The 14,199-nt window shown below is 39.7% G+C and overlaps 1 protein-coding gene across 5 annotated transcripts in view; it reads right to left on the reverse strand.

Moving 5' to 3' along the window:
* TLK2 (tousled like kinase 2) overlaps positions 1 to 14,199 on the reverse strand; it is a 126,255-nt gene that overhangs the window by 64,754 nt on the left and 47,302 nt on the right. For 4 of the 5 annotated variants that reach the window (XM_004374239.2, XM_023729382.1, XM_023729381.1 and 1 more), the window contains 3 exons: positions 13,457 to 13,526; positions 12,386 to 12,429; positions 11,568 to 11,663 (listed from right to left, as the gene is read on the reverse strand). In XM_004374239.2, the coding sequence (XP_004374296.1) occupies positions 11,568 to 11,663; positions 12,386 to 12,429; positions 13,457 to 13,526 (210 nt within the window). The remainder of the gene's footprint in view (positions 1 to 11,567; positions 11,664 to 12,385; positions 12,430 to 13,456; positions 13,527 to 14,199) is intronic. The other variant, XM_023729383.1, reaches the window with a different exon arrangement.

The raw sequence follows: 14,199 nt of genomic DNA on the forward strand, positions 1-14,199 counted from the left end.
ACCATCACCTCTACCACCCAACAATCCTGCCAAACCAGCCGCTAGCCTCACTCCTCCTGCCCACCAACCCAGCCAAGCTCTCTCCCCCCATCCAGCGAGAGGTGGTGGAAGCAAGACCACACAAGTACCTGCTCGCTCACCGCTCCTTCCCAGTGCCTGGTGAGAGGCTGCAGCAGCACGACCACACGTGTACCCACCCACCGCTCCTTCTGCCTGGCGAGAGGCGGTGGCAGCATGACCCCCCCTCCACTTACTGCCCCTGCCCCGCCTGCCTGCCAACTGAGCTGAGTGGTGCCGGTAACTCGCTCCGCGCCTCCCACCCACTGACCCAGAAGAGCTTCTTCTCTCTTCCCCCATCCAGTAAGAGGCGTTGGCAGTGTGACCACGCACACAGCCACCTGCCGCTTGCCCCGCTCAGGGTGAGAGGTAGCAACCATGCGCTAGCAGGTGCACACATCCGCAAACTGCGCCCCACCTAGCCTAGCTTGGTGAGAGGTGGCAGCAGCACAACCATGCGTACACCAGTCCACCGCTCCCTCTCCCTTCCCTCTACGCAGTGAGAGACAGTGATTGCACAACTGCAAGTGTACCTGCCAACCACTCCCTCCCCCTCCTGTCGAGGGGTGGCAGCATAACCTCACATGTATCCACCCACCACTCCTTCCCCCCTTCTGGGGACAGGCAGTGGCAGCGCGACCTCAAATGTACCAGACTGCTGCTCCCCTGCTCCTTTCCCCACATCCAGCAAAGGGGTGGCAAGCACGTGACTGCACGCTTCTGGTCCACCACTCATACCCCCCAAGACGTGAGAGGTGGCAGCAGCGTGACTGTGCGTGCACCAGCCTGCCACTCAACCCTTCCGCATCCAGCAGGAGGCAATGACCATGCCCTTACCTTCCAGCCACACCTGCCACCCAACCCACTCAGCGAGTACCACTGCCTGCTCCTGCACTACTGAAATGACGACAGATGGCAGCCAACATCCGCCCAACCCGCCCTCAGCTGACTCACAGGACCAGCGAACCTGAGCTCACACACCCGGCTGCTACCTCACCCACCTGGAGACAGGTGGCGAGCACTCTAGTTCAGCCAGATTAGTGACTGGAGTATCGTGTCCATCTTGGCCTACCTGTATACTTCAAAACAAAACATAACAAAAAATCAGAACACAGCAAATACACGTACAATTAATAAATAAATATAACAACACCTTAATGCCTCGGAAACAACAGACAATATCAAATCACCTAAAGAAGCAGGACAAGATGTCTCCAGCAAGTGACCAAAATAAAGAACAAGAAAACCTCCAGGAGGAAGAAATGGTTATAGAACTACCTGATAAGAAATTCAAAAGACTTATACATAGCACCCTTGAAACAGATCAAGAAAGAGATCAAGGAAAACACAGACACAAATCTAGAATAACTCAGAAAAACAATACAAGAACAAAATGACAAAATATATAATTAGAAACCATATAAAAACAGCAACCAGAAAACCAGAAGATTAACATTATAAAATTATAAAAGATAACACATTAGAAGGACAAAGGAGTAGAAATGAATCAATGGAAGAAAGAATCAGCAAAATAGAGGGCAAAACCCTTGATAACAATCTGTTAGAGAAACAATCAAAAACAGAATGAAGAAAGCGTAGGAGTTATGTGGGACACTATCAAGAGGAATAATTTACGAATGATCGGAATACCAGGACAGAAAAAAACAAAAAAAGCACATAGAAAATTTTCTAAGATTTGCTGGCGGAAAACTTCCCTAATATCATGAAAGATGAGAAGATACCCATCCATGAAGCTCAACGAACTCAAAATAAGATAGACCCCAAAAGAAAACCACCAAGATGTATCGTAATTAAACTGTCCAAAACCAAAGACAAAGGAAGTATCCTGAGAGCAGCTCAGGAAAAATGAAATGTTACCTACAAACGAAATCAGAGTGACACTAAGCTCTGATTTCTTGACAGAAACCGTGTAGGCAAGCAGGCTCTGGGATGACATACATAAAACCCTGAAAGAAAAAAACTGCCAACCAAGAATTATATATCCAACAAAACTGTCCCTCAAATGTGATAGCGAAATTAGGACATTTCCAAATAAACAGAAATTAACGGAATTTGTAACAACCAGACCAACCTTACAAGAAATACTAAAGAGAGTCCTTTGGACAGAGAACCAACATCAGACAACAACCTGACATTAAGACTCAAGACAACACTACCTTGAAACCAACCGAGATAAAAGAATTCTCAAAAATAAAGCTATAAGACTGAAAATATGGAAGCAGAGATGTCAATCTGTAAACAAAGACAAATTCAAAACAGAAAGAGGGAATAAATGCTGTAGTTACAGAACTTCCATATGGGGAGGAAATCAAGGCAATATCAAGAAAGAACAGCCTGTTTTAAACTTAGGAAGATAAAAGTAAATTTCAGGGAAACCACAAAGAAAATTAATAAACCCTCTCACCTAAATGAACAAAAAAGAAAATCATAAAGACTCAATAAACACAAAATCAACAGCAATGAAGGAAATGTAAAGAAAATCCATAAATAAAAAGAACTCAGCACAGAAAAGTATACAGAACAAAGAGATCATCAACACCACAGAAAAAAGCACAACAAAATGATAGCAGTAAATTCATACCTATTGATAGTTACACTGAAGGTAAATGGATTAAATGCACCAGTCAAGAGACTGGCTGAATGGATAAGAAAACACGACCCATCAATATGCTACCTACAAGCCACACACCTTAGATACAAAACTAAAAATCAAAGAATAGAACAAAATATATCAAGCAAAGAGCAACCAAAAAAGAGCAGGCGTGGCAATATTCTCTGATAAAATAGACCTGCAGGCAAAAACCAGCATAAGAGACAAGGAACGGCATTATGTGATGATTAGAGCGTCAATCAAACAAGAGGATATAACCATAATAAGTATCTACACACCCAATGAAAGAGCTCCAAAATACACAAACATTAACAGAATTGAAAAGAGAAATAGACAATTCCACAATTAATAGATCACTTTTGATGAATGACAGAACAACTACAAAGAAACTCAACAAAGATACAGAAGATCTAAACAACACAATTAACCAACTTGATCTCATAGACATATACAGAATACTTGACCCAGCAACAGAACTGTACATATTCTTTGCCAGGGCACATGGATCATTCTCCAGAACAGACCATATGTTAGTTAAGCCACAAAGCAAGCCCCAATAAATTCAAAAACACTGAAATAATAAAAAGGATCTTCTCGGATCACAATGCTACAAAATTATAAGTTAGTAACAGGAAGAACAAAAGAAAAAAATCAAATACATGGAAGCTGAATAACACCCTGCCTAAAAACCACTGGTTAACAGAAGAAATAAAAAATGAAATGAAAAAATTCCTAAAATAAAACAAGAATGAAAAGAACATATCAAAACCTATGAAGCACTATTGAAGAACAACAACAAAACAGGTGGCTTCACATTACCCGATCTCAGAACCTACTATACTACGGTAGTCAAACAGCCTGGTACTGGTACAACAAAAGACACATAGACCAATGGGAAAGAACTGAGAACTCAGAAGTAAATCCATTCAACTATGGACAGCTGATATTCGACAAAGGGCTGGAAGCCATTAAATGGGGAAGAGACAGTCGCTTTAATAAATGGTGCTGGCACAACTGGATAACCATTTGCAGAAAAATGAAACAGGATCCATACCTTACATCATATATAAAAACGAACTCAAGATGGATCAAAGACCTAAATGTAAAACCTAAAACTATAAAGACCATGGGGAAAAAAAATAGGGGCAAACCTAGGGGCACTAATTTACGGCATAAATAGACTACCATAACTAAAAATGCACAAACAGCAGAAGATAAACTAGATGACCAAGCCCTCTTAAAAATTAAACTTACATGCATCAAAAGACTTCTCCAAAAGAGTAAAAAGAGAACCTACAGACTGGGAGAAAACTTTTGGCAGTGACGTATCTGACAAAGGAATAATCTCTAAAATTTATACAAAACGTCAACACCTCAACAACAACAAAAAAACAAACAATCCAATTAAAAAGTGGGCAAAGGATATGACCAGATCCTTCACCAAAGAAGACATTCAGGTGGACAACAAATACATGAAGAGATACTCGTGATCATTAGCCATTAGAGAGATGCAAATCAAAATAACCATGAGATATCATCTCCCTGGCAAAAATGGCAATGATCAAAAAACAGAAAACAACAAATGCTGGTGAGGGTATGGGGAGATTGGAACTCTCATACACTGCTGGTGGAACTGTAAAATGGTACAACCACTGTGGAAAACGGTATGGTGCTTCCTTAAAAAGTTAGAAATAGAGATACATTATGATCCAGCCATCCCAGTACTAGGTATATATCCTGGAGAAACAAGAGCCGTGACACGAACGGATATATGCACACCCATGTTCATCACAGCATTATTCACAACAGCAAAAAGATGGTAACAACCTAAGTTCCCATCAACGGATGAATGGATAAACAAACTACGATATACACATACAGTGGAAATGAATCTGCAAAACATCTCACAACATGGATGAACCTGGAGGACATTATGCTGAGTGAAATAAATCAGTCACGAAAAGACAAATACTGTTATGAGACCACCATTATAAAAAGTCAAGAAAAGGTTTATACAGAAAAGAAACATTCTTTGATGGTTACCAGGGATGGGAGGGAGAGGGAGGGAAAATTACTAACTAGATAGCTGACACGTATTAACTTGGGTGAAGGGAAAGGCAATACACGATGAGGGGGATGTCAGCACAACATGACCAAGGCAAAGGAAGACAATGGGAGGAACCCAAGAGTAAAAGGGAACAACAGCAAATACTATTACATACACAATTCTGCAATAACAGTAATAAAAATTTACAAGTGGATACACAGGTTGATATGTAAGCTGAACAGGTGTAGGATGGTGTATGGGAGTACACCCTTGAGCATATACAGGTTTGGCAGATATTTCACATACATATTTGTAAGTGCTGCAAACATACCCATGTGTATAGTAGATCACACAGGGAGCAAAGTTATGAAAACTTCTTAGCCATAACCAATCACCTTGAGGGACTGGGTCACTGGGCTTGAGGGCTTAGGACCAGAGTCTCGGGGGATATCAAGGTCAACTGGCATAACACAGTCCATAAAGACAATGTTCTACATCCTACTTTGGTGAGTAACATCTGGGGTCTTAAACACTTGTGAGCAGCCACCTAAGATACAACTATTGGTCTCTTTCTGTCCGGAGCAAGGAAACAATTAGTCCAAAGGACTAATCAACCACATGAACCACAGCCTCACTAGCCTGAGACCAAAAGAAGTAGATGGCGCCCGGCTACTACTACCGACCACTCTGATTGGGATCACAATAGAAGGTACTTGACAGAGTGGGAGAAAAATGTAGAACAAAATTCAAATTCATAAAAAAGACCAGACCTACTGGTCTGATAGAGACTACGGGAACCCCTGAGGCTATGGCCCTTAGACACCCTTCAAACTTGGAACAGAACCCACTCCTGGAGATCACTTTTCAGTTTTAAACACTCATGAGGAATGAGCTCTTCAGAACAATCAACCACACAAGACCAAAAAGACAGTATTTGCCCAAAAACAAAGTTCAGAAGGCAGGAAGGGGCAGGAAAGATGGGCGAATGGAAACGGGGAACCCAGGGAAGAAGGGGGTAGAGTGCTGTCATACTGAGGGGGATTGCAACTCATGTCACAAAACAAAATGTGTATAAACTGTTGAATGGGAAACTAATTTGCTCTGTAAACTTTCACCCAAACTACAATAAAATGTTCAAAATAAATACATAAATAAAATGGCTACTTTAAGCCACTGAAAAACAACAACAACAAAAAAGTCAATGTTTTCCTTTGGAAACCATTTCAGAAGCCATATGACTCCAAAGTTAGTTGGATGATCACATAAAATAGAAAGGAAATTAATAATAACAATAGCTAATAGTGATCGAGTGTTAACTGCGTCAGGCACAGCACTAAGTTCTTCATTGTAAATCATATGATTAATTCTCATACAACTCTGTTATGGACTGAATTATGTCCTCCAGAAATATGTGTTAAATTCCCGGCCCTTGTACCTATGGATGTGATCCTGTTCAGAAATAAGGCTTTTCTTTTGTTACCTTAATGAGGGCATACCAGTAAAGGGGAGATCCTAAAACTAATCACTTCTGAGTTATTAAAGACCAGAGTTTTCTCTCTCTCTCTCTCACACACACACAAACACACACGGAGAGGGGGAAGACAGACTCCATGTGTGAGGATCATCCACGAGCCAAGGAATGTCAAGGAACCAAGGAATGTCCAGGGCTACCAACAAGGAAGGAATCAACATTGCTGAGACTCTAATTTGGACTTTCAGCCTCCAGAACTATGAGAAAATATATTTCTGTTCTGTACAGCCAAAAAAAAAAAAAAGGTGTGGAGTCTACATTAACTTTACCCAAAGAATTTTATCTTTGCCCTTGGTTCCTGAGATACAATCTCTAAAAAAAAGCCTTGGAATTTAAGTGTCTTTGATAAGAACTCCAGATCATACCTAACAGATTCGGTGAGGTGATGAAGAGACCCTAGGGAGGGAGCTGGCCAGGCAAGACCCATCATGTAATACTTCATTATCACCTCACGATTATCTAGTACCCTCACAGAAGAGGGGCTGGAATTTGTATTACATAGTAAGACACCCAATAAAAGCTCTGGACACTCACACTCTATGAGCTTACTGGTTGGTGAGAAAGCGGGTAAAAACCAAAACCAAACCAGTTGCTATCAAGTCGATTCCTACTCATGACAACTCCAAGTGTTGCAAAGTAGAACTACGCTCCACGGGGTTTTCAAGACTGTGATCTATCAGCGGCAGATCGCCGGGCCTTTCTTCCAAGGTGCCTAAGGGTTGGTTCAAACCACCAACCTTTCAGTTAGTAGTCGAGAGTTTAACCATTTGAGCCACCAGGGACTCCTCATGAGGGGGCAGCACGTCCCTTTTTGGAAGCTCTGCATTGGGAACCCTCCTGGACCTCACCTTATGTGTCTCTCCATTTGTATACTTTTCCCTATAATAAAGCTGTAATTGTAAGCTCTTGAAAAAAAAAAATCTAAAAATCATTCTTAGCTCATGGGCCATGGGCTATAGTTTGTCAGCTCCTGCATTAAAATGTTCATGTGTTATGTTCATGTGTTATGTGCTTTTTAACATTTTGTTGTATTTAACAGTAAAAAATATAAAAGAATCACTTAAGGGAATAAAGACTAAAGTAATTCTTTATCCATCTACTCTTCTCTTTCAACAATAAGTTTTGCGCATCCACTATGTGCCAGAGACTGAACCCTGGTGGCGCAATGGTTAACCAGCTGCTAAGTGAAAGGTCGGCAGTTCGAACGCACCACCCACTCCTTAGGAGAAAAGATCTGGAGAGCTGCTCCCATGAAGATATAGCCTAGGAAACTCTATGAAACAGTTCTACTCTGTCCTATAGGGTCCCAAGGAGTCAGAATCAACTCAATGGAATACAACAACAAAAACAACACAGACTGAAAATTGAATAAGATATTATCCCTTCCACGTCAAATGGGGAAAATCAGTTAAAATAATTATGCCTTTAGGTGCTAAGTACTATAACAGAAGGAAACACGAGTAAATAAAACAAAGCCCTTGCTCTCATGGGATTCACTTTCTAGCGGAAGATAAACAATGAATTAATTATATAGTTAAATCTAAAATATATAAAATATTAAACGGGAGTTATATTAAAATTATACCACAGCAATGATAATGAATGATCTACAAGATACAACAATGGAAGAATCTCACTAAAGTAATGTTGAAAAAAAGAAGCCAGGCACAAGAGTACATACCGTATGATTTCTTTCATATAAAGTAGAAAAACAGAAAAAACTCGTCTATGCTGTTAGAAGCTAGGACAGTGGCGATCCCCGTGGCAGAGGGGGGCTAGTGACTAGAAGGGAGCACAAGAGGGACTCTGGGAGTTGGAAGTATTTTGCGTCTTATGCTGGTCACCAAGGTATGTACAGTTTGTGAAAATTCATTAACTGTAGACTTATGTGTATTCTTCTATATGTACAAATATGAACCAATAAAAAGTGTTAAATATATGTAGAAATTAAAAAATATATATGTCAGGGAGTGATAACTAAGAATTAAAATGAAGCAGGATTAGGGACAGAATGACAAGAAGTGAGGGACTGCTATTTTAGAAAGGTTGGCCAGGACAGGCCTCTCTGATGAGGTAATTTTTTAGGAACAACTTCATGAAAGAGATTGCACATCATAAGGATATCTGGGAAAAGATCTGGAAGAGGGGATAGCACATATAAAGGCTCTGAAGCAAGAGTGCTTTGCAGTTTTCAAGGAGATGCAAGGAGGCCAGTGTGGCTGCAGTGGCACACAGGAGAGGGAGAGCAGCAGGAGACGTCAGTCAGATGGGTGGGGGACCAAAAATCCCACATATAGGAGCTTCTAGACCATGTAAGACATTAATATAGAAAACCACTGGATGGTTCTGAGCAGACAAGTGCAAGAATCTGCCTTAAATTTTTAACAGGATCACTCTGGCTACTATATTCAGAAAAGGTGGGATGAGGGCAGAAATAGGAAGACCACTTTGGATGCAAATGAAGAGGACAGATAGAAAAGTGATATATTTTATATAAAAGTGATATATCTGATATATTTTAAGAGAAAAACAAACAGGGTTTAGTGATGGGTTAGAGTTATAGCTTAGATTATAAGGTTTATGGCCCTGAAAAACTAGATGAAGGAAACTGTCATTTACCAAAACAGGGCATATTGCAGGAAGAACAGTTTTTGTTATTGTTGTGCTTGGTAGTGAAGGGGGATCAAGAGTTCTGTTTGGGACATGTTTAAGTTCAAGCTGTCTATTAGATACATATATTAGATATATAGGTGGAAATGTTAAGTAGGGAGATGGATATATAAGGGAGACTGGTGCCCAAGAGAACGGCTGGCAAGTTCATTTATCCTAAAAGGCAGATACGGGGACTGATGCAAGTAGCCTGGCATTATTTGGGGTAGAAGCATGTGGAAGTTCTCTGATTGCTTCTATTTTCTCAGTAAAATAAAAAGCGAGGCCATCAGTTGAGACAGTAGAAGGGAGGAGGTACTGCCTGAGATCTGCAGATGACAAAAGGATGAGACAGTCATTGTCATGGATTGAATTATGTCCCCCCAAAAATGGGTGCATCAATTTGCCTGGGCCATGATTCCTAGTATTGTGTGGTTGCCCTCCATTTTGTGATTGCAATTTTATGTTAAAGAAGATTAGGGTGGGACTGTAACACCCTACTAAAGTCACATCCCTGATTCAATGTAAAGGGAGTTTCCCTGGGGTGTAGCCTGTACCACCTTTTATCTTACAAGAGCTAAAAGGAAAGGGAAGCAAGCAGAGTTGGGACCTCATACCGCTAAGAAAGCAGCGCTGGAAGCAGAATACGTCCTTCGGACCTGGGGTTCCTGTGCAGAGAAGCTCCTGGTCCAGGGGAAGATTGATGACAAGGACCATCCTCCAGAGCCAACAGAGAAAGCTTTCCCCTGGAGCTGATGCCCTGATTTTGGACTTGTAGCCTACTAGACTGTGAGAGAATAAATTCCTCTTTGTTAAAGCCATCCACTTGCGGTATTTCTGTAATAGCGGCACTAAGACAGTCATCTAGGAAAGGGAACTGACTAGGGATACAGTAAGACTGGCAGGTGGGTAGGGGTGCACTCAAAGTTAGGGGTCATGAAACAAAGTGAGATCAGTCAGCATGGGTGTGTGTGTTTTTTCCCAACAATGCTGAGCTGCTTGGAGACAGGCAAGGAAATGGTGGAGCATGAGAATTAATCAGGCTGGCTTTTTTCAGAAAGTATGATGGAGAGAGAGTGGGTCAAGGGAATTGAAGGTATACATAAATCAGTGATTATAATAATGAATCTCAAAATCTAAGCTGGGTAAGGATAAAGAGCTCCTTGGTGCAATGGAAAACAGAAATTAAGGCTTGGTTTCTGTTCCAGCATCCAATATATACTTCGATTAACATAATGAGGATGAGGCCCAGTCACCATTCTTATAGCTGGCAGAAGAGTCTACAGATCACTGAGCACATCTTTTGTCTTTCAGGTAAGACTTCACCTAAACTGATACACTATTAACCAAATGAAAAAAAATATTTAAGAAAGGAGCAATAAACGACATTGACAAATTCTACAAAACATATTTGTCCCAAATAGGTAATTATACAATCTCGTTTAATTTTTTTTTAAACTTTAATTGTTTTAAAACTGAAGAAAATAAAGACATAGGCCTCCTGGATGATTATCTAACGAAACTAAACAACCCAAAACAGTTCTAGACGTCAAACATTTTTAGCATTTTAAAATATGGCAAGGATGACAGAACAATAGTGAAAACTTTCCTGTTGAATTCATTTTCATGAGTGCTTTAATAATTACAATCACCCTAACGAATGCATGTTTTTATGAGACAGTAGAGGAGGAGGAAGTGTATTTTAAAATACTTTAAAAATACAGAAGCCTAAATCATTCACAAAAAGAGCAGTATTACCCAACTCTGCTAAGGAAGAGAAAAACAACTTTCCTAAACAGAGGCCTAGGATGAAATACTCCTGATCTCAGAGACCCCCGCCCACCCTGTTCCCCAAGATCTCACAGCAATCCTTGGGGCATTAGTGGGTTTCACAAAGGTCATATATGGTATCAACAAGTCAGCCAAAGGCACTTGGGCAAATTAACACAAAATCCTACATGAGCTAGCTCAGGGTTTCTCAACCTCAGCACAACTGACATTCTGGACGAGATAATTCTTTGAGTTGGGGGCCGTCCTATTCCTTATAGGATGATTAGCAGCACCCTGGCATCTGTGCTCTAGATATCTATGTCCCTCATTCAGGACAACCAAAGTGAATCCAGACATTGCAAAATGTCCCTCTGAAGGCAAAATTGCCCCTTATTAAGAACCACTAAATTAGCTATACTGTTTTTAAGACCTTCATTATCTCACTTACAGGCTGGAAACAAACCTATCTCAAATGTGTATAGCGCTAGCCTCTCTACATCACTGAGTACGCTCTGGGGACATTTCAAATGCTGTGAGCTAAGTAAATTTTTTTTAAAAAATTGAAGGAACAAATAAGCTTGGCAAGGATAAAAACCTAATGTTTGGATTAGAAATGACTTCCTTGACAGAACACTGAGACACTGAGCTGCAGCCGTAGAAACAATTTATTATACTGAGAGAATAGGGTCAGCGCTTATAAAAAGGTTAATTTATCGATACAGATTTGAGTCTAAGTAAGGAATTCACAGTTAATACTATGAACTCTTCTCCCTAATGCCTCATTCCCCATGGGTAATTAACTGAAGAGAAACTGTGCTTGAGTGTTCCTGGGCTTTCTGTCTCCTACAACAGGTGTCAAATTTCTCCAGGTGAATGCTTACCGGTAAGGGATTGGATAAGGAATGTTGCGGTGAGGATCGTGCAACTGGTGGAACACTTCTGCCAGGGCTGGTTCCTGGCCCGCTTCCCCCAGCAAACTGGCCAACAGGGAAAAATGGATATGAATAATTCAAAACAGTACTATGCTTCAGATAAGGAGAGTAAAAGATTAACACACAAACAGGTCTTAATTATATATGACCCCTTAAGTCAATACATCTTATTCTAGGCAGAAAATGCCATGTAAGTCAAATTTTGCTATCTTTTTAACAAGATTTTTAAGAAGGAGCTCCAACAGAAATGTACCAAGATATAAAGAAAACATGGCTAGAAAGCTGAACACGTGGTTTTGAAAGGACATGAGAGAAGAATGCTTTCCCTTTTTTTCTCAAAATACACGAAGCAGGAATACAGTGGTACAGTGGATGTTAAGCGTCTTCTTTAGAAACCACTAATGATGGGTCAGCGAGCTCATTACGTGTTCCACTGGACTAAGTGAGGAGGACAAAAGAAGAGTCCAAGTCATTCCATTTCAATCTTTGTTAAGACATGAAACCTAGTTCTGGCCAAGAGAAAAATCACCTCATTTGTGAATTCTTACATCATCACAGACAAGACACATATTAAACAAATTTAAACTTAGGAAGGCAGCAGCAGTTTCCTCTCGCGGAGAGATGGGGCAGAATTAGATGATGAAGATGGGAAGGACGGGGAGGAGAACACGGTAAAGGCAAAACAGTGCTTTCTAAAGCTTTTCATGAACTCAAGAATTTAGGTTTTTAAAAAAATCACTATTTTTTTTCCCCAAAATTTAACTTACCTCAAAGTAATCACTAATTTTATGTCCCCTAGGAGTGCCTTTCCCTGAAAATGAAACCAAAGTAAGTACAGTTTTTCCAATACACATGTAAATCATCATTCACTAAAATGCACTATGTATTCAGTAACTGCATATGTTGCTATCAACTTAAGTGTTGGCTTTTGCTCTTAACAAATGAGCCAAAATGCCTGTACCCTAAGAACAGAGACAGTTTCCTCCCTGTCGTAACAGACTGACTAAGCAGCGAAAGGAATTTTTCACAGCTTGATTTCCTTTAAGATTCAATAATCTTTCTTTTATAAATTACACCAACAAAATCTATGCCATAACCATGAATCAAAATAAATCTATAGTCCATGTACTCAATCCTAAAAATCTAAGAAAAAGGAAACCTCAAAACAAACTCATCAGAATGGAAGAGTTTATTCCGTTTCACACAAAACTTAATGCGATCTTGCCACTCTGGGAGAATTCCTCCCCAAAAAGGTAAAAAATGAATTATTTATAGATTAAAAAAAAAAAAAAAAGGCAAATAGACTGGGACTTCCATTTCTTAGAATGGGAGGAGGGGAAAAGCCAAACCATTTATTCTTTCTTTGATTATATAAAAATATTTGGCATTATAATCATATTTGGAGATTTATTCCAGAGTGCTCCAATGTTCAACTAAATAAGTGCCATAGAAGAACAGTTGGTAGAAAGAACAACAACGTAAATGAAACAATTTCTGGCAGCCCATGATTAAGAAATCATTGATGTAAAGCCAAGACATAGTTAAAACTCCAGTGTAACCTCTTTTCTGTACAATACGTTTAGTCTGAAGAAAAACCTGTGGCGAGAAGATCTTTAACTTACAAGAGGGAAAACAAGAGTCCCCAAAGAACTGACACTGTTTTGTCAGGTGTGTATCAAATGGCAAGTCTGTAATAAACAGCCTGATATTCCCTTATGGTACACAAATCTCCTTGGTTAGGAATTCCTGTATACATACTAATTATCTGGTGTGAGTGAGAAAATTCTATCTAAGTGCATGAGAATTTAGTATTTTTACTGGTGTGAAATTATTACTACCTTGGCTAGTTTCATATGGCTCAGCTTTTCTTTTCCGGTTTCGCTGGTCATTCTGCTTTTTCTCAGGAGTCTGTGAAATACCATATATATCACAATTAGCAATTTGGTACGTTTTTCACATTATGAAAAATAAGAGAGTTTATGTACAAAATATATATGTATAAGGAGATATGACTGGCACAAACAAGCCCTAAATCAGTGTCCTTCTCTCAGAGCATGGTAACGGAAAGAGTACAGGGTTTAGTATCAAATCACCTATGCAATTTTGGGCAAACTGCTTAAAATATCAGAGCCTCAATTTTCTCATCTGTAAATAAGGGCTGCTGCAAAGCTTAAATGAAATATTTATAAAGCACGAATGTAGTACAAATGTCTAGCATAAAGTAGGTAGGCTGTCAAACAACAGCTGTTCCAATATTTCTACTTCAAAAGATAAAGTAGTATAAAGCTGCTTAGACATTAAAAAGGTTAAGAAAGACTTATAAAACGTCTGACCTTTCAACTACTGTTGTTCAACTAGTAACAGATTTTTTTAAATTTTTTAAATCATTTATTTATTTGCTTCTGAATAGGACAGAAATGGGAGATGTACTAATAGCATTAAGGATAAAACCTAAATGCCTTCATGTCCCTAATGTTTTTACTTTGTATTTCACTTTCAATCCAGTTAATAAAACTTATCATACTACCTTCATTTAAAGTCATACCAACATCAACTGACTATATGCAACAGAAAAGATACA

This window comes from Trichechus manatus, unplaced genomic scaffold, assembly GCF_000243295.1.
Source record: "Trichechus manatus latirostris isolate Lorelei unplaced genomic scaffold, TriManLat1.0 scaffold00028, whole genome shotgun sequence".
NCBI lineage: Eukaryota > Metazoa > Chordata > Mammalia > Sirenia > Trichechidae > Trichechus > Trichechus manatus.